The following is a 26,748-nucleotide window of genomic DNA, read 5'->3' as shown; positions in this document are numbered from 1 at the left end:
GAAACATGTGGTTGCCATGGGGGGAATAGGAGAGAGGAGAATCTCTTAGTAGCATAATCCGATTCAACTGAGGTTCGGCTCGCGTTGAGAACATCTGGCTTTTTGCCCAGAACAGAGAATGAACTTTAGAGGATTTCGAGTGAGCAAGCCCCATCTTCAAAAGCATTCCTCTGGTAAAGCGACATGCTCCACCAGATCTTGTCTGAAGACCTGTTAGACTGAGGCTGCTGAGGTACTCAGAGTAAAACGACATTGGCAAAAGGAATGGTTCATATAAACAGGCATTACCGACCTGAAATCTAGAAATTAAAAAAAAAAAAAAGGCAATTTTGAGTAGTACATCTATCTGATTTCCCTAGGGGTTACTCCACAGCCTTACAACCACATTTCCCTGCTTATTATGAATGTTCCTCTCACCTTCACAGATTTGTGTTAGGTTCACACAAACAGAAATATAGTGGAAGAATCCTTGACAAAAATAAGTCGAGGGGAACAATGGAATGGAAAAGGTGAAATTTCAATGTATGTCACTGACAGACTTTGCAAAATTATCGCATAATATGTTTCAGAGAGACATGATTGATTTAAAAGATATATATTTTTACCTATTCTGAGCCTAATTCAATTTTTGAAGTGAAATATCTTCATCTTTAGAGTAAGAAATATTAAACCCAAGTTCATTCCATTTCTTTTCAGGGAGTGTCCCCGTATTTGAAAAAGACAAACACAGCACTGTAACAAGCCTCGCACAGGCATGAACTTCAAGTGCACCGTCCCTATGAAAAATGTATGGAGCTCTGAACTTTACAGCGACTGCCATCCCTCCCTCAGTCCCTTACGTGCCTCCGGCGGTGTAAAAACCACGGTGCTGTTCAGAGGCGATTGACTCCTTTACACTTTTCCCAATTCACTGAAGACGACATCGCCCGTGCCCCGTTTCAGAGGACAAGTGCACGGCAGCTCCCAGGCGTTCACACAGCGGAGGAGTGCTGTGCCGTTTTGCTGTGGCCATCAGGCAATTGACTACCAAAAAACCACGCCCAAAACACAACTAAACACTCCAAAGAAAACCGATAAGCAGTGGGGCGAAGTTTGGGGCGCCGCTGGCTCGGCTCCCCATTCGACCCCTCGCCCACCCAGCGCGGAGCTCAGCGGCCGGAGGCGGGACGGCGGCACCACCCACAGAGCGGGACGGGACCCCCGCAGGGCCCGCACCCCCTGCCCCGGGGTCCCGCTCCGAGCGCCCCGCGGGGCTCCCGCCGGTGTGGGGGCAGCGGGGGCGCTGCCGCCGCCGCGGGCGCCCCCTGGCGGCCTCCGCCGCGCTAGCCTGGCGACACCGTGGAGCGCGGGGGCTCCGCGGCCGCCGCACCGGGATCCGAGCGGGCTCCGAGGGGGCTCCGCAGCCGCGCCGTGCTGGGCTGTGTCGTGCTGGGCGGCAGCCGTGCGCTTGGGGAGCGCGGGGCGGTGGCGGGCGGGGAACAAAAGGGATAGAGGCGGCGCAGCGGCGGCGGCTACGCCGGGGGGAGGCACCGGTTGGGCGCGGGGGGTGTGGGAGGAGGAGGAGGGTCGCCAAACTGCTGCCACTTCGTCGGCTGTGAGCGGCACTCGCTGGCGGCGGCAGAAGCATCCCGCCCCTCGCTGCATGGCAGCCCAGTGAGGGAGGAGCGGGCGAGGGTCTGGCGCTGCCCGGAAGCCGAGGGAGCCAGCGCCGGCGGCAGCAGCGCCCGCCGCCCTCCCGCCGGGATGCACCCCGCTCTCCGCTGAGGCGCAGCCCCGCCGCGATGCTCTCCCCCGAGCGCCACCGCCACCACCGCCACCCCCCGCCGCCGCAGCCGCCGCCGCCGCCGCACCACCCGCCGCAGCCCAGCCATGTCGTGGCCACCATCGAGAACCTGCCGGCGGAGGGCGGCAGTGGCGGCGGCAGGAGCGGCATCTCCGCGCCCTCCTCCAGCGTGCGCCAGAGGATCAGGAAAGTGTTGAACAGGTGAGGCCAGGGGATGGAGCGGGGCTCCGGCGGCGCGGCACGGCACGGCGCCGCTTGCCCTCGGGCGCGCCGGTGCCAGGGGCGCCCGTCGGACGGGCCCCGACCCGGTCCGGCCCCCTCGGAAGGGGGGAACGGCGGGGCACGAAGGCGCCGGCGGGGCGGTTCGCTCGGCTCGGCGCGGCTCGTCTCGGCTGCGCTGGCAGCGCCCTTCCCCGCGGAAGCCCCGTGCGGACAGGGGGCGGCGGCACGCAGCCTCTCCCGGCCCATTGTTGCCTCCGAGGCGGCGGCGTGAGGCGCCAGTCCGCGCTCTGCCCGCCGGTGCTGCTCGCACCTGCCGTACCCGCAGGCACAGCCTCCGCAGCGGAGCCTCCGCGCCGCCCGCCTGCTCCGGCTCTCCTGGCCCGTCGCAGACAGGCGAGGGCCAGCGGGAGCAGGGAGCCGATATCCCCGCTGCCGCAGCCCGGCCGGTGGCGGAGGCGCTACCGGGGAAGTTGGAGCGCGGGCGGCGGGGAAGGGGCGGCCCCCGGGGCTCCTGGTCGGGTCCGCCAACAGCGGCCGGGCGCGGCCTGATGCTCCGGAGTGCCGAGGGGCGCCGTGTGGGATCTTTGCCCGATTCCGACCAGCTCGCGTGGCCAGGGAGCAGCACGCTGGGCTTGCGGGAGCGGGATGCTGGCGAGAGGCGAGCTGGTCGGTTCGCCTGTGCGTGTGGCTCAGAATGGTCAGTGCAAAGATGGGAAAACTGCCGGGTACTCGGAGTAAATTATTTCACCGAAGACACAAGAAAACACTGTAGCCTTCTTACTTTAATCCTTAACACTCACCTCTCTGCCAGTTGTTTCTTTTGCACTGCATTTGATTAGGGCAGAGGTTTTTAGTACAAAACAGAGTCCATTCAGTGCCTCCTGCCTGAAAAGCCAGCTGGAGCCATCACTTCTGCCTAATGACTCTTACGTGCTAAACAGAGCAGTTGCAGCAATGGGGTGGTGCGTACCAGCGTTGGCCTCATTGTCCCAGCTTTAGTTTCAGATATGTGTAATACGGACGAGCTCCTAAACTCAGCTCTTCTATCTCGATAGGTTTGAGGATGAAGGTCGTTGACCCTTTCAAGCTTCCAAATGTTAGGAAATTACCATTCTTACCAGTGTTACATTGTTTACAAATACATGAAGCTATTTGCTCTCAGGACATCGCTATTACATGCAGTTAATTACCGATTACCAATCTAGGAGGATTTTCCAAAGCATCAATAAGGGAGGAAATATTTATCTTTTGTTAGCTGAGCATGAGAAGGATTGAAAAAAAGCTGAAACAAGTAAGAGCTGTTTCAACTCAATTACACGTTTTCTTGTACATGTGGATTTGTAACTCTCAGTATAGTAAAATTCACTCAATTCCTCAACTTGACAGTCTGTGACATCTTAGATATCCTGTGTTTGCAAGATCCTGCTCTCCTTTTCCTTGGTTATCCTGAGGTGTGTGTCAGTCCTGAAATACAACACTAGAGAAAACAGGTTTTTCTCAGGGCCTGCAAGAGATCTATGAAGATGCGGTGAAGGGATCAGATACAAAAGCAATCGGTTCTCCTGTGCAAGGGTGGTAATAGTGACTGCTGGGAAGTCATCAAATTGGTCACAGTCATCGTGGCTAGAAGGTGTTGGATTAATTCTTATGGTTTAGGTAGTTACCATCCTTATGCATATATATGACTCTCAACCATAGATAAAGCATCAAATCAATATTTATTGTTCTTTATATGTGATTGAAATGAGAATATCTAGGTTGTGATGGGTTTATTTTCTTTTGGGTTTTTGTTTGTTTAGGGGTTTTGTTTGTTTTATAGGGGTAGAAATTGGCTCTGGCGACCAAAGTTCAAGCCTCTGTTGTAATTCACAAACTTGAATATAGAAATGAGATCTCCTGTTGCCCAGAGGAGCACCCTAACACACAGGAGCTCAGTCACTTTTTTATTAATGTGTTCTTCTTTTCTCTTCCTCAAACATGAAATAAGAGTAAAATTTTTTCAAATGTGTGTGATTTATAGACAGGGAGAAGACTTGTTACTAAAATATTTTAATCCTTAGCCAATCCCACAGCACATCAATGGAAATTTTGTCTAAGTTACGTTTCCATAAGTTTCTTTCAACTTTCTGTGGGAACTAATGTCTCAGTCCATGTAACATCAGGGTTTTCATCAGAACTTCTGTTGATACAGTGAAATCAATCCTGACCCAGTGAAATGAATCCTGACACAATGTTTATATTTTCATCTTCTACGGAGACAATAGCGTGCAAATACCTGAGGGAAAGGAAGAAATATGATGACATATCTGTAAAGCAGGAGCTCAGAACAAACCAAACATTGGCTTTTCCAATTGTTTTTCTGCTGGAAAAGGGTAACACTTTCTCTGTGCTGTCTATACTTCGTGTGCACCGTTTGCTTGAGACCCATTTGTGAAAGATTCCTGATCGACCCATTGTGATGAACTCATGTGCTTCTGTTTTCTGCTAGACAAAGTGGAGGATCCTCAGGCAGACATCAAAATAAAAAGGTTCACAACAGCTGGGGCTGCCAGGAACCTGCTTATAGCTGGTAGAATCATGGAATGGTTTGGGTTGGAAGGGACCATTAAAGGTCACCTAATCCAACTCCTGCTGCATTCAGCAGGAACATCTTCAACTGGATCAGGTTGCTCAGTCACATCCAACCTGACCTTGAATGTTTTCAGGGATGAGGCATCTACCTCATCTCTGGGCAACCTGTTTGCATGTTTTTCACCACCCTCATTGTAAAAAACTTCTTCCTTATATCTTAACTGAATCGAATTCTCTAATTTAAAACCCTTATCCTGTCACAAGAGACTCTGATAAGAAGTCTGTGCCCAGGAAGGGAACAGACTGATGTGGCCAGGGAGGAAACAAGACAGCAGAAGAATGGGGATAGACACTGGCCGAAAGTGAACATTGTTTCTCTCTCACTTTATGTTTAGCAGTTTGATCACCCAGGCACTTGCTGATTCCTGAATTGCCTTTGAAGGTTCCTCTTAAAGTTGTTTTACAAGCTATAGAAGCTTATTTTAACTTCACATTCCAACCTCTCCTCTCTATTCACTCAATAGATCCCGAAGTAATAGAGAAACACTGGAACAACCCCCCCAGGGTGTTTGAGAGAGAATACACTGAAAGCAGAGCTGTTTGACTGTAAAAATCTATTTCAGTGATCACAGCAAACACTGCACTCAGAAAAAAGTTGGCCATAACAGAAAACGAAAGTAAAACACAAAAGTGAAGGGTCAGAATCATGGAGGACTGAGGATGCGCAACAAAATTGTGGAATTTACTGGAATAATTTTAGTATAAATTCTGGGCTGCCAGTGATGGTGAACATGATCTGCTGCAATAGGATCAAACTTCCTGTTATCCTTGAAAAAGATGTGGTGCTTAGGGACATGGTGTAATGGTGGACCTGGCAGTGCTGGGCTAATGGTTGGACTCAATGATCTGAGAGGTCTTTTCCAACCTTAATGATTCTATGGTTCTGAGTAGGGAGAGGGTGGCTTTGAATTGCTGTTGCTTTAAGGGGAAATGTTGTCGTGATTACATACTGTGGATATGGTCCTGGACCTGTGACTCACACCCATGGTCCATAAATCCCAGCTGCAGGGATTGCCTAGTGCCTTCCTTGTGACACTTGCTGAGCAGGTGTCCCTGACTGAACCTGTCCTGCTGTATTGCAGGGGAGAGCAAGAAGAATGTTGTCTGCTTGATTGCTTGCTTCTTCAAAATTCTGTGAAGCCAAAATTGGATTCCACCAACTCTCTCTGCTTGTAGAGGACCACTTAATGAGCAGTGACTCACCTGCTCCGCGTTGCCTCCCACCTATAGTGGCAAGCAAGAAAATAAGGAGAAAATCATGCCGCTTGGAGTTCTGTGGTCCTCCACGCCTCCACCCTGGCACCTGCGTATTTCAGAGATACCTGTTGGTGGGTCTCAATTGTCTGGCTGTATTCCAGCACAGAGAGGAGGCTTGTTTCCCTTTCTTGCACTCCCTAGGTGATCTGAAGGGCAGAGAATCACCTGCCAAAGCCAAACGCTGCCTGTGGCCCCTGAAGTCTTTTGAGCTAATTTACAGGTTGATCTCATGTTGGGAAGGTTGGTTATCACCTCTTTAGTGGAACTGGACAGACAATAAACATTGATGAAACATGGGGGGAGCAGGTTGCCAAACAATCTCTTTGGGGCATTCTTGCAAATTATGTCTCTAAATAAGAGCTAACAAATAAGATACCTGCTTATATATGCACATTGTCTCTTTAGTCCTGGGCACCAGGACAAGGAAGGAAAATGTAGTTTCTGAAAGGAACATGAGTTAATATCTTTAGATGCTATGACAAAGTGATTTTAGGAAACTAAATGAGATTATTCTGTGAAACAAAAAGTACCATGGCTGGGTCAATGAAGTCGGGTCTCCAGAGTAATGTTTAAGGCACTGCTATTGTGGCACATACCTTTTTCTAGGTTTAGCCACTTCTCTCTCTTAGTCCTTTCTTAAGGGATACTATGTATAAAAATCCAGCTGTGCCTTATCTTGCTGTTTCAAGGATGTCTTCATGAGCTTTTTCTTGCTCTCTGTTGCTAAATGGCATTTTGTATTTCTCAGAAGTTTCCTAAGAAGGGTATCAGAATATTAGAGACATACTTAACTTGAATAAGAAAATGGAAAAAGAGTGATTTCAGCCATTCAGTCCCATGCCATCTTCTAAATAGCTTTGTAATTATATTCTCTGCACTAGTGAATTGTGAAAACTTTCTCGGGAGCAGTATGAGTCTCTTTCTACTTCTTTGCTCACTTTCTTACTTTATCAAATAAATTTTAACCTTGTGCATAAAGTGCAGGGTCTAATTCCTGTCTTAGGAAAAGGAAGAAAAAATAATGTTGCTAATAAGTATAATTCATTAAGCTAGATAGTGATTTATTGAACAAAATTATATGAACAAAAGCAATTAAGATTCTTACTGTCAGAAAGCCTGGCTGTTTGGGTGCAGGTAGAATAAAAGTTTTGCTTTTTTAGTATGTTACAGGCCCAATTCATCCCTGATACTGGAGTTGAGGAAGTTTGGCCCGCTAGCTGTCTAATTTTGAGCTTGAACTGTGTGTAAAAGCTACTAATTCTTCAGAGATGAGAGCTGTTTAAATGGCACTGCAGGTATCAAAAGCTATAACCTAATGTTTTTTTTTCCTAATAACATATATGTACATAGTAAATCTGACAGAGGGGTTTACCTACCAGAAAGAACCTGAAACTGAATAATACTGAAATGAAGCAATGTGTTACATTGTCCCAAAGCAGTAAGGTCTTTCAGTTGACTGATCAGAGAGGCAAACAAACCAAGTAATTGATGGCATTTCCTTAATGAGAAGCAAGTCAAGGATCAAACATATCATTTTTGAATCCAAAAAAGTGAGTATTCATGACCTTTAGTTGCTTTGCTTTCTTCTTCAAAAAAAAGAATTTGCTTCCTTTGGGATTTTTATTCTTTAAAAGTACAAATAGCTTCTCAAAGTCCACCCAGAATAATGGTGACTGTAGAAGAACGAGCCCGAGCTCAATTTAGATAGCTGTAGTTCTCCTTTTCGGTAAAAATATACCATTCTGAAGTAAGTTAAAGAAAATGAGTTCAGAGCATAGATAAAGCAACTAGGTTGGCTTTCTTGTGCCTGTTGGTATTATTCTTTTTGGTCAAGGAAGTGGGAAGGTCATATCTGCCCACAGGAAAGCATTCTGGCAGAGGATATAGAAATCAAGTGATGAAAAATTGTCCACTGTTTCCTTTTGTCATTAGTTTACTTTTAATTGTCATTTTGTAAGCAAGTGACCTCTGCACATTAGCTATGTTCCTAATAATTCGGGTGAATAAGGGAAATATCTGTAAAACCTGAGAAAAAGATGTTCTTCCCCTTCCTCTCCAAACAGCTGATGTCAGTGAATGCACACTTATTTATTGGCATGCCATAGTACACTTAAAATGCTTTGATTTAGGAGTGAAGATGAGCTAAAGTACATAAAGCTTCCATGTTGATGCTGTAGCACATACTGGAAATCCATCCAAGTATGGTTTCAAAGTTTCTGAGTGTGGTTTCCTAACAGGTTTAGAAGCCAGGATTGGAAAGCTTTGTACCCCTTGCCTTGCTTTTGCTTCTGAGAATTTGCACTTTCGGAGATACAAGCCTTGCCCGTCCTGTTCTGAAATAGGGATTGTTTAGTGTGATTTCATATGATAAGTCCACTGTAATCCAAACCCAGCAGTTCACATACTGATTGGAAAAAGACTTTCCCTAGGAGAGGCTATTGGCGAAATATGTGGGTGTCTTCTGTCTACCTATGACATTCAAAATGCCGATACTTACTGGGTGCCTGTCTGTAACTGGGAGTTTTTGACACTGGATGTTCTGTGGGCTTTGGGAAGGGGTTACTGCCTCTTGAACTAAGGGGATTTCAAAGGAGCAGCACCGTAAATGGCTCCACAGAGGATGAGGGAGGAATGGACAGAGTGGTTCTTATGGGATGGACAGAGCAGCTTTAATGTGCTAATGAGGGGAAGGCCAGATGCCAGCAGCGATCAGAAGGGCTCTTTGTGGTTCTGTCTCTTTGGAGATGGCTGGAGTCTCTGTCCTTATCGGGGTTGTTTCTGCAGGGAGAGGGAAACACTGGGGCTATTAGTGAGGTGTTCCCTTCCTTTAAGTCAGCAGATAGCCTTACAGACCAGCACTTGAATACCGATTAGGGCTAATTACCAATAAAGCTTAGGAAAAAGAAGTTGCTGAAGAAGCTTGACTTTATAAACTACAAAAAATCACCCCCCCAAACCCAACAACAATAGAAATCTCATGCTCAGAGTCTTGTGAGCTGAGCTCAAACTCAGCTGAAATCACCTGTTACAAGAACAGCTACATAGGGACTCATAAATTGCTATGACTGTAAAGTGTGTAAGTATTGGTGGTTCTGAAATTCATGTTGTGAACTGTCTAATCTACTTGTCTGTGTTATTTATGTCTGTCATCTGTCTCGCTGAGTTTTTTGCTGAGAACACACCAGTTTTGAAGCTTGTCTTTCATCTTTCTCTGACTTGGTTTTTCTCATGATTTAAGAAAACATTTCAATACATATTCTCTCTCAGTCATTTTTCTCAGAGACACCAAATGATTGAGGTAGCAGGTTTAACTCCCATGCATCATATTCTCCTCAGTACGGCTGGAGCTAAAGAGCCAGAGATGCAGGAGGGAGTGTCCCCACAGCCTGGCTGTGCTCGGTTAGAGCACCTGTACAGCAACACTGTGCTGTACATCTGCAAGGAGTGTGACAGCTCTTTGGATGTGCTATGGTACACGGGGATAACCAAATAATTTCGTAGATGAGGTGGATGACCCTTGATCTCACCAGAAAGGTCTGTCCACAAATGACACTATGTAGGTGCCACAGTAAAAAATAGGGACACTTATTAAGACAGCCTTCTGTTTGTAGCCGATACAGTAATTTCAGTCATAGAATCATAGAATCAGCTGGGTTGGAAAGGACCTCCGAGAGCATCAAGTCCAACCTTTGATCCACTACCACCGTGGTTATTAGACCATGGCACTAAGTGCCAAATCCAGTCTTATCTTAAAAACCTCCAGGGATGGTGAATCCACCACCTCCCTGGGCAGCCCATTCCAATGCCTGATTACCCCCTCTGTAAAGGATTTCTTCCTAATATCCAACCTAAACCTCCCCTGGCAGAGCTTAAGACCATGCCCTCTTGTCTTACTGATAGCTGCCTAGAAGAAGAGACCAACTCCCACCTGGCTACAGCCTCCTTTCAGGGAGCTGTAGGGAGTGATGAGGTCTCCCCTGAGCCTCCTCTTCTCCAGACTAAACAACCCCCGCTCCCTCAGCCTCTCCTCATAGGTCTTGTGTTCAAGTCCCTTCACCAGCCTCATTGTTCTTCTCTGGACTTGCTCCAGCACCTCAATATCCTTCCTGAACTGAGGGGCCCAGAACTGGACACAGTACTCCAGGTGTGGACTCACCAGTGCTGAGTACAGGGGAAGAATCACTTCCCTGGACCTGTTGGCCACACTGTTCCTGATCCAGGCCAGGATGCCACTGGCCTTCTTGGCCACCTGGGCACACTGCTGGCTCATGTTCAGCTTCCTGTCAGTCCAAACTCCCAGGTCCCTTTCTGTCTGGCTGCTCTCCAGCCACTCTGTGCCCAGCCTGCAGCACTGCAGGGGATTGTTGTGGCCAAAGTGCAGGACCCAGCACTTGGCCTTTTTGAACCTCATCCTGCTGGAATCAGCCCAACTCTCCAGTCTGTCCAGGTTCCTCTGCAGAGCCCTCCTGCCTTCCAGCTGATCGACACTCCTTAATTTCAGTTTCCTCTTGGTGTGGCGGTCGGTTGCTTCCTTACAGTGCCTGTTCCCCATGTGATGTGAGAGGCCACACTCTGCCTTCAGATAGATCTGATCTGTGGCAATGTGTAGGAACTTAAGAGCCGGATAGCGAGTCTTCTCTTTTTCTATAACTTTTTTTTCTGTTAGAAAATGTAGATGAATCAAAACCTTGTTAAGAAGGATTGGACTTTCTTAAGACTGCATGGTTAAGAAAGTTTCTTGTGTCCAGACTGGATTTTTTTGGATGGAGAACGAGTAAGACTTCATGGTAACATGGTGAAAGGAGTACTTAGGTAGGAGACCAGGTTTAACTCTGCTTTGCTGCATCCCTGAGGGCTGCTGTGAACACACAAACGTTGAGGTTCTCTTGGGATAAAGAGCTTCAACAGATTGTGGCATTGTCTTAATGCAAAATGTGAGAAGTTTTGAAAATTAAAAGTTTGGAAATAGAAGATGATTTTTTGCCCAACTCATCTCCCAAGACATTTCAGGCTTCAAAGTGTTAATTTACAAAAGCACATTACACTTGAAACAGATTTCTGTATCTCTAATACAGATAAATTAAGTAATTTATGTCCAGTAGCAAGACCATAATTATTACCTCCCAAACCCTCATGTTAATTGCAACCTGTAAGCCAGTATTAGCTGATGATGGAATGAAAACAAAATTTGAAACATTTATAGTGATGGCCATTAGTTTACTTAGTCCTCTCTGGTGTTCGTTTCTCAAAGAAGCTGTTGTGCATGTGTCCAGAAGCCTGCTTCACTGCATGGAATTGAGCTGCACTGATTTTAAAAGGGTGCTGTCTTCTGTGCCACATTCATTTTCATTACTTTTCTCATCGGGCAAGTGTTTTGATGGGACTTGACTTTTTCTGCTCTCCATTTGGTAGAAATGGAAAATGAGTTAAGAGGAGACTAAATGTTTGGTGAAACAGAGAGGAAGCCGTTGGCAGCATGGGAGAGAGATAGCAGAATCTGTTCCTGCTCTGATACCTCTTCATCAACCTCTTCAAAGAGGGAGAGAGCTCCACAGCTCCACTCCTGGATCTCTGAAGGCTATGAAAATTCTGATCCTTAATGTATCCTTGGGATGTCTAGCTGAGAGCTTTTCAGGGTAAGAGGGAGTTTGAGGGAATTGGGATGGGCAGAATGAGAATGGTGGCTACAAAGTGGAAGTGGGAGAGTTCTCTCTGCCTTCTTTTGAAAAGAGGAAGTAGATGTCTAACTCTTTAAGAGGAGGCCCGAGGTGAGTCACTGAAAGGTAGGGCCCAAATGCTCCAAGGAGGGGTAAGGCGCAAGTTGTACTCTACCCTATGCTTTCTGTTTTTTACCAAGATTTTGGTCTTTGTCTACCCAGGTGCCCCTGTGACTTTGCCAAGATACAATATTTTTCTGCATGGATCTTTGTGTTTTTTTTGGCCCTATGATGGTGGGACAAATGTTAGAAAATACTTACTAAAATTAAATAAATTACCTTGTGATTATTTTAAGGCCAGGTATTTTATGGAGTTTAAATAGCTCTGTATTTTCAGTGGCCTCTGCAGCCTGATTTGAGCCATTTGCCTCCTGAAATCTCTTACTAGAAGCTGAGTGCCATAATGAAACTAAATGTTTCTTTCCTGTTGCCCTTCTTCCTTTTATTTCTCTGCTGCTACAGACATGAAATTCTTTTGATTATGCTTTTTTTAACTCCCTGCTGCCAGTATATTGAGGTCTGTAGGGACTGTCCTGGGTAGACTGAAAGTGAGGAAGGACAGCAAATAGCAAGTAGGCTGGGAAGAGTTGAGCAGGGAGCTGGGAAATATTTTAATGGGTATGGGATTTGATACTTGAAGAAAATAAAACTTTAATGTTGTAGATATAATTTTCTTTGGACTGGGTAGGAGGATTAAGTACTGTCAGGCAGAAAAAGTTTCCAAGCTTCATATACTGTAGTGGGGAAAAAGCCAGCACCCTAATATATGTAGTGATCAACTGAACTGCATCCTCTTCCTGCATAACTTACGTGATATGCACACGTAACTTCCAGTCAGATTTTGGGTACTTGACCCCCAGTGTTGAGTGCCTGATGTGCTGAGGGGGATGTTTTCTAGAAAAATGTCTTTTTTTCCTGGAATTTAGAGATTACCATTTGTAGAAGTGCTATCCAGCTTGTCCCAGAGCAGACAACCACCTGTGGGTAGCCCTGAAGACCCTGTTCCACTGCCTCCTCTTCACATCCTACTACCAAAGATGCTTTGCTTTGATCTAGTGCTTGCAAAAATTTTTTTGATAGTTTTTTTGGGTCCAGCTTGTGGTGGGGGAATCATGTATTTGAAGACGTTCAGTAGATTCCAGGGTATTTGGAGGACTTAATCCAGAAGCACAGGGGCAAGCTGGTGTGATGATTGTCATACATGTATGAAGGCACTCTTACTGGCATTGAAAAGGAAAGTCTCAGGTTTTCTCTCATTTAAACAAAAAGATGACAGCAGAACTAGTGTTCAGTAGCAGAAATGCACTCAGGGAGTGAGGCAGAGCCATGTGATGGTGGTTGAAGGGTTTGCCAGAAATGGAAGTTACATTGGATTTGTATTAACCAAGTGAAATCTCTGGCATTCAGAGTTGCTCCTGCTCCAAAGAGGTTACTTGAGTTTAAAACACCAAATAATTTCCTATTAATTCACTTGGAAAAAAGGTCTCTGTGTCTGTGCCTCTGTATAAATATGTGAGATCTTTTAGGATGAACTACAAGTTGCCCAATGTCTCAGTTTGAAGAGACTGGAATGTTTGCTAAAGAGGATGAGGTATGAGATAGACCAAACTTCTCTCTCTCAGCAATTTTAAGTTCAAAATTAAGGGGCTTTAATCGAGGAAGTGTGGAAAAAAACCAGAAGAAATAACAACCCTTTATTAAAAGATATATGTATGTTGGCGAGAACAGTAACAGAACACAAGAAAAACTAGACAATAATCCTGTACCCAAAAAGTCCCCTTCAAACAAAAGAAAATGGTCTGAATACTTCTCTGTCTTCTAGCGCAGTTCTAATCACAGTTGGCAGGGGGCGCTGTTGGATCACTGGAGATGCAGAGCCTGCAGTGCTCGTGTTGGCCTGCAGGGGGCGCTGTTGGGCTCTGGTGGTCACCACGCGGGGAGGGGGGTCGGGGGGTGGTCTCGGGTCGTGGGAGAAGCTGAAAAGAAAATGGGGGACCCTTCCTCCAGTGGAAGAAAGGGGAAAGGGAGGGAGTCCACCCCCACGGGACTCACTGTAGTCTCAGATGACGGTGTCTCAAGGCTCCTCCCTTTTCTCCCCGTGCATGCAACCCTCCGATGAAAGCACAGCAGATCCAGGTAGGAGACAAAAGACAGCTCACAGGCAGGTTGAGGCCAGCAGTCAGGGCTGACCAGGATGAGAAGCCAGAAAGACAGGCCTCCAGGCCTTCTCTCCAAAAGCACGCACGCAGACCCCTGTCTCCATCCCAGAGAGAGAACTCAGCCTCAGAATCTCTCCTCTCCGAGAAGAGCCCGCCCCCCGTCCCAAAACTCCTCCCCTCTTTCCCCGGCCTCTGATGGGCCATCTGTTCTGATGGGCCATCTGTTCGGCCCAGTTCGGCCAGCTAGATTCCTTTGTAAAGCAAATCGCTGCACCACTCCAGCCTTTGGATGGGCCATTCGCTAGGAATTCGGAGTTGCCGGCCAGATCTTTTGTAAAGCTGATTGACTCCCTTCCCCCACTCACTCCATTTTTCTTAGAGTGGAGCAGGGGAAGAAAAAATTCCCCTATGGGATTTATAACCTATAACACCCAAATTCAACATCCCATTATAAATAATGAAATTCTAGCACATTCTAACTCGTATAAGAATTTCCGTTAAATTTGATGTCTGAAATTGTTCATGCGTATCAATTTGGTATGTATTAGTGTGTTAATGGAACTTATTATTACTCAGCTAGATTAATTTATTAGATTTATCTTCACATTACAACCTATAGATGTATTGAGACATGAGCCCACAGAATCAATACCAATTTCTTTTCTCATTTATGAATGTTCTTACTAACATCCAAATACTGTTACATTTGAGAGTATTTAGCTGCCATTTATTTTGAACCATACACTCTGACAATTTTAAATTTGTCTTTCTTCCTTGTCCTTTAATGATTATTTTTTTCCATGTATGTGGGCTCTGTTTGAGCAAAATGCCGTGCATCAAGCATCAAATGAGTCATGATCATACTCTGGTCACTGCAACTAGTCAGCAGTTTAGGTGCTTGCAAGATTAGGGCTCTGAGACCAGACCTAAGCTCTAAGATGCGTTTTGGCTGCTGTTCTGTGTGACAGGCCCAAAGCAGGAGAAGGAACAAAGGTGCAAATGTAACTCGCAACTAAGTTGCCTGCCAAATGTAGCGTGTTTTCCTTTGAGCAGCAGCCATGTGTGCATTTATCTTTCAGAAACAGCTCTATTTGACTGAGAAGCAGTAGCAAAGACCAGCTGAAATGGATAACTGATGTGGGATATGTGGATAACTTGTTCACTTGCTTCCAGAGCTTGAGCATTAGACAGGAGCTGTTGAAAGCTTGTGGTCAGAAGTGAGAGAAGTGGGGGCCAGAACAAGCTTGGAGAGAAAAAGCTGTATGATCACCTCTGCCCATGCTGCCAGTTCAAGATTGGTAGACAGCACTGATGGTTGGGAGAGACAAGTTTTCAGGCAGTTCTGGCACTGGCATTTCTGTTCCGATCACAGCAGCAGTGGTGCTTGGGGATAATGTCTTTCCTTCATCTAGATGGACCAGAAGTGTTCTGTAAGTCTTGGGAAGAGAATTGCTGCGACTGGTTGATCAGCCCATCCAAAGCAGCTCACCAAATATTTATGTGGAGAAATCTCCAGCAGCTGCATACACACAGAGATAATGTTTCATCCAGTGGTCTGTAAGGTGAAACTCCATAAAACTAAGTCTTCTTTAGACAGCCTGTCTTTTTTCCAATAAAAGTTGCTGTGTCCACTGAGTATACTGCTTATCTCACTGCTTGTTGGCCTTAACTGTTGCTGCTGTAGCTGCTGCATTTGCATTGCTGCAGTTACCGGGTATTAAAAGCTCAAGCCTGATAAACAAAAAACAGCATGCACAAAAAGACCAGTCAGGTGATAAAGGGAAACTGAGGGAAAAAATCACCCCCAAAACCATCATATACATATTATCAGAGTTAGAAAAATGGGGAGATGCCCTATGAATACTGGCTGCCTGATCCATTCGTGGGCTTTGGGACCAAAGTCAGAGCATGATGATTTGTGTTATCCTGACTGTGCTTGACTAAAAGTTGCAGCAGAGCTGATAGACAAAATGCAACTCAACCAACCTGTTGCAGAGCAGGGCAGGGAGGGGCGGGTCTGTTTTGTTCTCAGCTGTATTGCAGCAACAGATGAGGGGAAATACTGTATTCTAAAGAACTTGGGGGGAAGTTACATACAGTAGCTCCTGATTTACAGTCCAAGATTGGACACCAATTGGTTTTTTGGCCCTCTGCAAATCTCTCAACCTCCTTGGGTCTGGTTCAGCACCTGTAAAATTAGGGTAATTAAACTTAACTATCTGGAAGAGTTGTTCATTAGTTAATGCTTGTAAAATGCTATACACTGCTATAAAATACAGCATAGTACTCAGAAGCATCTGGTCTATAATTACTGTAGTGCTTCTTTGAAACTTTATGGGCAAACTTTGCCAAGAAATAAAATAAGTAATGTGTGTAGTACATGCAGGCTTCAGGAGATGAGGGAGAGACATCTAACTTTCAAAGGCATCTAACTTTCCTGAGGTACCTCCTGTCAGAATACAAAGGGAGATTTCCCAAGAGCACGTGAAGTGGCCTGGCACTGAAACTGGTGTCAGATGAAGCTGGCACTGCAGAGTGAGGCTCTGGCAGGTGGTAGAAGAGTTCCTTGCTCTAATCCTAGCTTCTCATTTCTATTCTTGACCCTGTCCCCAGCTTCTTCCCCCTTTATTGTGCTAGTGGAGCTCTTTGCAGAGCGGCATGGAGAAAAAGGTTGATGGTTTGATTCAGATGGGAAAAAAATGGGAAAAAGTTTCTGTTGTTGTTGGTTTGTATTTCCAGATGCATTTTTTCTCTAGTGTAGTTTATCATGTGGTTATAAACATATGAACTAACACAGTGGAGAGGCTGGTGCAGGGATGAGAACAAGTGTCTGGAGAGAAAACAAGTCTGGGGCTGCTGAAACTCTCCTGGCACTGGAGATGATCCCACAAACCATGTTACCCAGACACAGAAGATGTTGCAGTCACAGAGGTTTGAAAGTGTGTTAGTGAGCTAAACTTTTTAGCTGACTCCAAAGACAAGTTTTGCTGACTTTACTGGAGATGTGTATGGCAGCACAGAGAGATCATTTGGTGAAGAGTTGATCCAGGCTGAAGCTCATCACGTTGTGTGAAACTCTGCTAACAAACAAAGGGAGGAACTAAGGATATGCTAGAGATAAGCCTGTAATAATTTCTGAGATTTGCATCTTGACGCTATTCCTTGGGATACTTATGACGTGAATATATGCACTATATGAACAATGCACGTGCATACACACATATTGATTTGGTTTAATAGGAGACTGTTAAAAAATAATTAAGCAGTGGTGGCGGGAAGAAATAATTTCCAAATCCACCACTCCTTCCTTGATGCCTAGAAATTGTTAGGAGAGGGTCATGAGTTACCTGATGTGAAGATTCAACCTCTCAGTCATTTCACAGAGCTGGATAAGATAAACATGAGCTAAGGCTGAGTAATGAGTTTATTCTTAAATCAGTTTCGTGAACTGCCAAAAGGAGGTCTCACTTCTGTCCCCTCTGTGCTCCTGGCCAAATTGCTCCTTCTGCTTTTGCTAAGACGGATCTGGTTTCTGTCACATCTCACAGTCAGCTCACTAAAATCACAGATCATTAACCTGGCTGAAAAAGGTTGCTGTTGTAGCTGGGTTTTTAGTTAACTTTTGATTGGACAGATGCCTGGACTGATGAAAGAAAGGAGACTGTGAGCAGGGAACGGGGAGGAGCAAGGGCAGAGGAGGTGGGGAAAACAGGGTTTGGAGGTAAAAGAAACTGGAAAGAAGGAAGGGAAAGTAAATCTTTCTGTGGTCTCAAGCTTTTGTTTTTCATCTGTATTGTAATACCATCTCCAGCTTGTTGCCAAAGTCCTTAGCTTCCTCCTGCCCATGCTGTCCTGCCTTCTCCAGTGTTACAAACCCTAGTGCTCATGTTCCTGAGAAGAGTGGTGATGAACACGTGAGACCTGTTGAGTATTGACAGCTGGTAAACAATCAGCTGTAGCCAATTCCTCACTCAGATAGAGTGAAGTGATATGATTATACCTAGAGAGGAAAAAAATGGTGGCCAGATGTTGGTTAGCATGGGTCTGAATAGAGCTAGTGGAAACATTTGTGCTGTTAGACCTGTGTGTACTTGCTGTGTGCTGCTGGAGGTGTGATGCAGCCCTGAATTGACTATAGTCTTCTGTGTTACACGTTAAATTTACTTATTTTTAGGCAGGCCTGAGTTCAGTGAGGATGGGCATTTATGAAAAACCTTCATATAAGCATGCTATGTGTTTCCCTTATCCCTGATATAGCTTTTTCATAGTAACTAGAAGAGAGACACATGTTCAGCGGTTCTAAAATCATTCTATCTAGTGTGCAACATTACTTCTGTGGGATTTGTGACTCACTTCTGCCTCTCTACCAATATGTGCGGTAACTTCTTTGCTGCAGTTGATTAGAAAAATGGGCAAATCAGTGGCCACTGAACTGGTTTGTCTCCCTTTCTGTGATGGCATGTGATGTATTATAGTATTCTCATATTTGTTACAGGGTGAATAGCTGTTTTTATTTGGCTGATGTGACCTTGGAGGTTTATTGGTATTCCTTGGGCCCTTTCTTTCTAGAGCCAGCACCATGCACTTGCTTTCCCAAAAGCTGTGCCTTTGAGGGAGGCCTCTGATCTGCAATCCCATAGTTTCAGTTACCAAAATAATTTCTTAAGAGCAAAATATCCACCAATTTGATCACCTCGGGAACAATCATGAGATTGCACTGACATAGACACTTTTCTGGAAGCATTTTTCTGTTAGTCCTGCTTCCCAGATCAATCCTGTATCCTCCTAGCTGTTACGTTTTCACTTGCAGTGCTGTTGTGGAGAGGTGCTGCACAGTTCCGATGTATCGCTTCACAACAACATCTCTCCAGCAGCAGGTAAAGCTGTTGTATTTGGAGCACCAAAACCACAGGCAGAGGTAAGGAGGAACATGGGTGTTGTAGAACATAATAAGCATAAAAGAGTATGTCTGTGTACTGTGCCAGGAGAGAAATAAAGGATTAACAAATCCAGACAGAGACCATCTCCCATTATTCCATTCTTCATTGTGATTCTATTGAAAAAAGATGGAAGCGATAATAGAAATTCCAGATCAGGGCCCAAAGCTTCTTTAGGTTGTGACTTTCTCTTAACAAGAAAAAAAAAATAAAAAAAAGAGGGGGGCCAGTGTGCTTTATCCAGCTTTTAGGAAATATGAGATTATGCTTAAATTTCTTGGAAAATTAGTTTTATGAGCAGATTACCACTTTCCAATCCCTGAAACGTAGTTTTAGGACACTGTACTTTTGTGACTTGGGTCAGAGGGTTGTATTTTTGTCTATATGAGGAACTGAATGTGTCATTATTTATAGGTCTGGGTGTTAACATCAGTATTTTTTTGTGAAAGCAAGTTTGTCCATGGGACATCTGTGATACTTGCTTTTTGGCTTATGCTTTAATGCAGGAATTTCTCTGGTTCACGGTTCCCCTCTCTTCCTTGGGGTACTGTACACTCAGATGTACAGACACTGGGACCAGTCTTGTTTTAGGAAGCTTAAACCATTAGTGTTGTCACAATCCTACTCTCAGCTAAAGTTTTAAGATCTTGTAAATAAATAAAATCCAGATTGGTATCTAATTGGTTAAAAAAAACCCTTACGAAACACAGAAATAATCCCACACATTGCACGGGCTAGTGGGGTGACCATGTTCAGACTGGGAATGGGTCTGTTAGTAGGAGTATCTGTTTATTTTAAAACAAAATAACAATACACCTCTCCCCAACCCCCCTCCCCAACACCCTTTCCCTCCTGCGGAAAAAAACCCAAACCCACACCAAAAACTCCTGCCAAAAGCAGCAACTTTACTAGAGGGCATCATACAGTAGTTTGTGTTTTGATCCCAAAATCAGTGACTAGGAAGCTAGGGAAGAAGCTTTCAGGTAAATTCTGCCAGTATTTGAATCCCAATTGTTGCGAGTGGAGAAATGCAACACAACAAAAATCTCCATCTCATTCTGCCTGTCTGTCTCAGTATGCTTCTGTGGCATAGAAATGAATTATCATGGAGGGAAGGACCTGTTTCTTTGCTGCTTTAGTGTTTACTAATGGCTCTGATCTGATTTCATGCAGGCAGAGATTGCCAATGAACTAGCTTGTAGGTACGGTATAACCACACTGGCTGTTTTTATAAACTCATTGATGGTGATGTACTGAAAGAGGAGGGAAATTGGTTTTGTATGAAAGACTTATGGTGAAGAAAATATATCATCAGTGCAGGAAAAAGTGGTACATCAGCTCTTAGGATGAATTCCTACCTGGAATCAAAATACACAGTACCCACAATTTTGTTTTCCTATCTGCCGTTTCCCCCTTCCTCCTTCTCCCCCTAAATGCAGTTTCCCTCTGCAGCCACAGCAGCACCATGGTTTCAGGATTTCCTGTGAAGGAAGGGGGAGTATGGGGAGAGTCCCCCATGCCTAGTTAAGAGGGTCTATTATAGAGGATTAACTGCGTCCAAACAATGAAGCCCCTCGAGGAGCCCGTTACCCTTTTGAGATTCGTGTGTGGGTAAGAGGGCACACTGATGTCCCTGTATCCCAGCCCAAGTGCGTGTAGTGTGATGCCCTGGTTGCCATGACAATTAATCGCGGCTTTTAAGGGCTGGTGTCGACTACAGATCCCTGTAAATTGCCTGGAAGACTAGTTAAAGCTGCTCCGGAGGCACCTTTATCTGATTTTGCCCCAGAAGACGGGATGGAGAGGTTTTCTTCTTCCTACTTGTGAAAAAAGGCAGAATAACTTGGTATGTGCTGTTGGACTGGCTTTCACTTTCCTGGGCTTGATGAGACACAGAGAACTTTTGTGAAGAACATTTGCAAAATAGACAGGGTTGTGCTGTGTCCAGCTCTGTGCATGTTGTTTTCATGTGACCAGCAGATTGTGCATACCTGGGAGATATAACAAGTATAGTCTTCAAGAGGTGTGCATGGCTATTTTTTTTTTTTACTGGAAGGTTTGCACCGGGCAATTATTATGTATGTCTTTGGCTTTTCTTTGTGTCTTAAAAAGGAACAACAGGGGATCACTCTCTGCGTATCAAGCAGAGCAAGACTGTATTCTGCATTTACCTGTTTGCATAGGTAATGCGAGAGAAATAAGAGATGTTTCCCATGTCATTAGTCCAGAAACCTGAACAGTAGTGAATGCAAATACTTCTTAAAAGTCTTCCTGTATGTTAGAGCCCCGTTCATTGGAAAGGCAGTCTTAATTTCCTCAGTACATTATTAAAATAGTTGGAAAAACCTGTCCAGAAGTTTGAGAAGGTTTTTTTCTTCCTTGAAGGCATTCAAGTCTCTGTTACCTTTAATGTTGCTTCTCAAGGAAAAAAAAACAAAACCAAAACACTAAAACCAAACTCCATGAAGGGAAACAAGTTTAAAGGGATAAGTTATCAAATGCACAATATTCTCTCTTAACCTTAAACAAAAGGAGAACTGTGATTCAGTCTCTCTTTTTTTTTTTTTAAATAAATGTCACCTTGATACATACACATCTGTATATGCAACATATGTCCGTGGAAACTTACAATTACTTTTACTGGAGATAGTGGGTAAGATGTTGGCATTCTTTGGTATGTCAGATCAGAGTCAAATATACTAAAATAGATTAGGTAACTTTGATTATCAAAGTGTTAATAGCTGTGTGCACTCAGTGCTTGCTATATATCCTAGTTTTGGGTGATTAGTTTAGTCGTGTTGGTCACAGAGACAGGAATATACCATTTACAGGACCATAGGTGCATAATCCTGGCTTACTGTATTTTTGGAATTTCAGTACACCATGAGCATTGGTTACTACTCTTGATAATTAAACCGTGGCTAAAGAAATAGTTCTGTTTCATTTTTTATATAGCAAATCACTGTAATCTTCCAGAATTGGTCAACCCGGGGCAGCTTCAGGACAAGTAATCAAAATGAATGGACCCAACCCACAGTGATGTCTCTGCAAGCCATTGCCTCTATCCCTTATCAAAGAGTTTTAAACTGAAAGTGTCCAGCATTGCTGTTCAAGGCTAAGGTCGTGTTTATTTAGTTTGTATCCTCTAGGATCAGCTTTCCTGTGTGAAACAAAAACCAGTTAAATAAAAAGCAGTCCCCTCCCTTCCTTCCTTTTCACAGTGCCTGTGAAAATCCCTTTCTCAGGTCGGTGTTCTTCCTGGTCAGTAGAGAATAGTGAAAAGCCCCAAGGCAGGTGATGTCTTTGAGAGTACCTGTTCTCCTTACTTCTAGCCCTGGAAGTAGTAGTCTGAGAGGTTAACATCCTCTGTCTTGCCTTTGACAGTCAGAACCCCCTATTGGCATCCAGAATGAAGGCTTGCAGTGGAGGTGAGATAGAGCAGGTTTCAGTTCCTGCTGTACTTGTAGAGGTTCTGCATCCAGAATGATTCTGATGATTCAGAAAACCGAAGATTTGAACTTCAGTATGCCCGCACCTGTGCTGCTGCCAGAACTACCAAACTGTAGCCTCTTGCACTGTTTTTCCCATGGAACTGTGTTGAAGCCAGTATTTTTTTTTTCCCAATACAACGTGTTTGGGTTTTTTTCCCCCTCTTTAATGCAATGTAATACAACAATGGTATTTTTGCTTCAGGCAGCCCTGCATATGTAAGCAGTGCTTGCCTTGAATATGTCAATGGATTACACAGGTTCTGGTTGTTGTGCACTGCATTGTATTTAGCCATCATCCTGTATTTTACAGAAGTCCTGAAAACTTCTTTTCATCCTTCTTCATCCACTGTAGTGCCAGGACTCCCCTCTGTGGAAATGGTGAGACAGGTTCTCAGGGCTTTTCTTAAGTGACACTCCCGCAGGTCCCAGTGGGATTGTACAGGGAGGCTGATGGAGGCTGGGCGGAGATAGCCTACCCACTGGCAGAAAGCTGAGACTGCTCTCCAGTTACAGTATCTTGAAGCCCAGCCGAATAATATATAACAGCTTCTTTACCTCTGCTGGCAATGCAAGAAGAAACTAGCTCTTGTTTGATACTACCCTGAGTTTTCACTCCTAAAACCCCTGGGTTCCTGCTACCTCAGGGCCACCAGTCATCTGTCAGGAGCCACTGTGGTGCATGGCGGAAGCTGCTGCTGCCATTTGTGTCACTGCCACCAGCCATGGCCCTGCTCTGCTCTCATGGGCTGGCTTTTGCACTGAGCCCTGCAGCATTGTGCCCGTTCCACCTGCCCTGGGAAACAATTTTATTTTATTTTTGTCCTTTTAATTCTTTGATTTTGTGAAGCACTGGTTATTGTCCCTTTTCCCCTGCTCCCTATGTGGCTGCTGTTCCCTTCACCCCCTCACCTTCAGCTTTCCCTTCTTTCTTCTCCTCGGCTTGGCTGTCTCCTCTTCTTGCCCTTCCCCACAGAATAAGATATTCTTAGGCAAGGGTCAGATGCTCAGGTCTCTTGGGAAAAGTCGTTCAGTGTTCTGAGACTGAAATAGCACAGTAGCTTTTTAATGCCTGCTGGGAGGAGTCACTAGCCTGTATCATTTCCCCTGACTTCTCTGGGCTCTCATGGAGTTATTCAGCCCTACTTAAACATGCAGGCTTGAAGGGGCTCAGAGAAGCAGAAGTGAGCTTGGTCTGTTTTCCCATGGCTTTAATCTGTATAGAATGTCTTACAAAAGCAACATGTCTAATTAAAAATAAATACAAACTTACATTAAGAGTTGGGTTTTGCGATTGAGATTGTTCAATGTGGCAACCATTGGGTTGTAAATGATGTCTTCGTGGCAGCAGCCTCGAGCAGGGCTTTGCACTGCTGTTCCGGGTGTGTGCGCTCAGGGCTATGGATCTTCCAGCTGCAGAGGAAACCATGTGAAGCACAGTATCTCCTCTAGTGAAGAGCAGTTTTAACTTAGCAAGGATATACTGAAATCTGTTATTTGTAGCTGGCAAGATTAATGCTGTAGTGGGATAATTACAAGGTAGTGGTATGAACACAGAACAAAGCTTCTTCAGTTTTAACCCACGTTCTGACATGCAGTCCCTGCCTCTTGAGCAAGGCATTTCCCAGGTTTGCTTTAGATTTTCCCCCTTGGATGCAAACACCAGCCCTATATCAGGAAACTTGGACTGTTTAATGAAAAAAACTGAAAAGATATTTATCGATGCTTCTAATTTGTATTGTAAATACAGACTGGTAAGGAGAGTTAGAGGCTAGAAAGCCATGACACAGATATGGAAGAGTCTCTTCCAGCTCTTGCTGAAAGCTCCAGAAAATATAAAAGGGCTATGTAATTGGGATGCTGTTGAATTATGTATAACATTGGCATCAAGTTCTCTATTAGTTTAATTTTGGTAATGCTTTCTTTCTTGCCAACAGAATAGTCTCTGTAAATAAGCTACCTCCTTGTTTGCTTGAATTCCCTGATTATATGCAATTATCCCTTGCCTGTTATGACTTTCTAAATCAATACTGATCTCATATGGGTAGGTATTCTAGGATTGCATCTGAAATATTCATTGCTTTAACTGACCACATAAATGCACATGCTTCAACCCCAAAACTGGGAAAAACCATTCTGCTGACAGCTACACTGCCTTTCTTCAATTTTTGCACCACTGGAATCACTTGCCACAATAAGAATGGTCTCTGACATAGTTTTAAATAGACTGTACTCTTTTAAAAGAGGTAAAATTGAGAGATAATTTTTCTATGAACATAGTATTTCTAGAGCTTTTACATTTTAAAGTTGACCTAGTAACGTAATAACAAACTTGGACAGAAGGTTTTTGTCCAGCCTCAGATCCAGACGTGTCTGCAAGTACATTTTTTTGCCTACTTTGCAGATCACATCCTTTGTAGCACATCCACATTCTCCTTAACTTGTGGAAACGTCTGTTCTGTGTCTCAGTTCCATGTCTCTGGGGCACTGGTATATTTACCGCCTGAGAGATGGAACACAAATTTCTGTCTTGTCAGAGTCAAATAACTATCTATAAATGCAGTGGTCTGGCCTTGATATGATAGACTAATATATGCATTCATAAGCCCAGATAAATAAGACTGGGATTCAGATTTCAGGGTACAGAAATCTACAGCAGACTGTTACTTGGACAAAGAGACAATAATTGACAAACTAATGTTCACTGCAGTTAATGAACCTGAAATTTCAGTCTTAAATATTTGAAAAAGATTGACTTCAGCATATAGAAAATAAAGATCAATGTGGAGCATCTTAGAAAAATGTGTGTTTTGTTGTGAAACTTGTAGAGTTTGGCACTACAGAGGTAGGCAGAATCAACAATCACATCTTATGCGGTGTCTGAAGATGGTAAAAAAGCAGAACATAATTCTCAAGTGTTTTGGTATCTGTGTAGAGTGACATGGCATACTCATGAAAACTAGCTTCAACATAAAACCTCCTTGTTCATCATGGGCTATAGTAATATTCTTAACATAAGATTTATTAACTTCCTAAATAAAATATTACTTTCCCATATTTTGAGGTGAATTTTGCTGGTTTAGGATAAAAATTAGCCTCAAAATGCATTGAAAGAGATCTCTGCCCTCCAGTATGTCAAAGATAGATTTATCCCCCAGAAGCTCCCTATTTTTTATTTAACTTTTCTCCCTCCTGCCTTTACAAGAAGCTTTTGTGATATTATCTTTTCTGCAAAGTTCGTAACTCTGTGTTGTCTTGCAATATGCTCTTAGAAAAGAGGTTATATTTATTTTGGGGTACGAACACTGAAAGGTGTGAAAGAACATGTACCAACTAACCTGTGTGTCCTACTCATTTTATTTTTAAGGGACAAAACGTGAAAGTCTTACTTTCCTGTGCTGTAGCAGAAGGCATTTGAGATATCTCAAAAAAGACATAATTAGAACTAATAGGATAGATACAAAAGCTGGATAAAATAAAGAACAGCGCTCAATAGTAATACCCATTTGAATGTAGACTGATCTTTCACAGAAGAATAGATACCATCCAAACTAAATCACAGAAAGCCCTTCCAAACCCACGTGGAGGAAATTGTTCTCTGATGATGGGAGGAAAAGGGAGGCAGAGATGATCTAAAACATCTTTTGTCTCTCTAATATCTGTGATTTTTTTTAATTTTTTTTTTAGCTTTTTGTCAAAACCAAAATGTCAGAGTTAATAAAGAAAGGGATGAAGGATTTTTATCTCAGGTCTAAATGTCACTGTAGATTACTATTTTCTGTTTCCCTTGGTGCAGGGTATGTTTTGCACAGGCATCGTTCCTGTGCATGGGCAGGTACAAGACCCTGAGCAGTAGGCTCTGGTTGCCCCCACAGAGCCCCCCATGCCCTTGCCCTCCGAGCAGTGATGGGGATTAGAGCATCGTCCCAGACCATGGCTGGCCTACCCCCACAAGGGTTTCCCATGAGCAGAGCAGCACTGTCCTTGGCGGCTGCTGCCGGGTGGGAGCACGTACAGGAGACGGGGCACTGCTGTACCTCCCACATCTTTGATGTGCTACTGGGCTGCTTTGTGCAGCGTGGTCTTCTGGTCCCCTCCTTTGTGGCACCTAAACTGTGATTAAAGCCTCAGTGAGTGTCCCTCCGCTAGGCAACGGGGGAACAGCGCCTGGAATCCACTCAGTTCATTGATAAAAGTTGAGCCTGAAAGAATGATGATGCTTTTGTGCAAGTGCATCCAGGCTTCTGCAACAGCCTGGCTGCCGCCAAATTCTGCTGCCCCGGCCCTCTGTTGCTTAATCTAAGCTGCTGGGAAACTGCCTCTTGGGACTGCTCTGAGCTTTTAAATATCTTGTGTTAAAATAACGTATCGTCACAAAACACTACATGAACTCAGGGGCCCTGAGGACTTTTCCATAGAATTGTGAGCATTTGGAAGCAGAAATGTAGGAAAGACCTGCTACATGAGGAAGTGAAGCAGCATTTTGTAGCTGCTTTGAAAGATAAAAGAAAACATTGGACAGAAAGTAGTGTGTTGCTTGTTTGGTTTTTTCCC

At 44.4% G+C, this 26,748-nt stretch overlaps 1 protein-coding gene across 1 annotated transcript in view; it reads left to right on the top strand.

Moving 5' to 3' along the window:
- The first annotated feature begins 1,548 nt into the window (after positions 1-1,548).
- The window catches only part of SLC35F1 (solute carrier family 35 member F1), a 242,447-nt gene continuing 217,247 nt past the window's right edge, over positions 1,549-26,748 (top strand). The window contains exon 1 of the mRNA XM_027692497.1: positions 1,549-1,984. Within this exon, the coding sequence (XP_027548298.1) occupies positions 1,782-1,984 (203 nt within the window). The 5' untranslated portion in view covers positions 1,549-1,781. The remainder of the gene's footprint in view (positions 1,985-26,748) is intronic.

The sequence above is a fragment of the Neopelma chrysocephalum genome, unplaced genomic scaffold (assembly GCF_003984885.1).
Source record: "Neopelma chrysocephalum unplaced genomic scaffold, ASM398488v2 Primary Assembly neopelma1_23, whole genome shotgun sequence".
NCBI classification, from domain to species: Eukaryota; Metazoa; Chordata; class Aves; order Passeriformes; family Pipridae; genus Neopelma; species Neopelma chrysocephalum.
The sequence above is the reverse complement of the archived record's forward strand: the minus strand, read 5'-3'. Positions and strand labels throughout refer to the sequence as shown.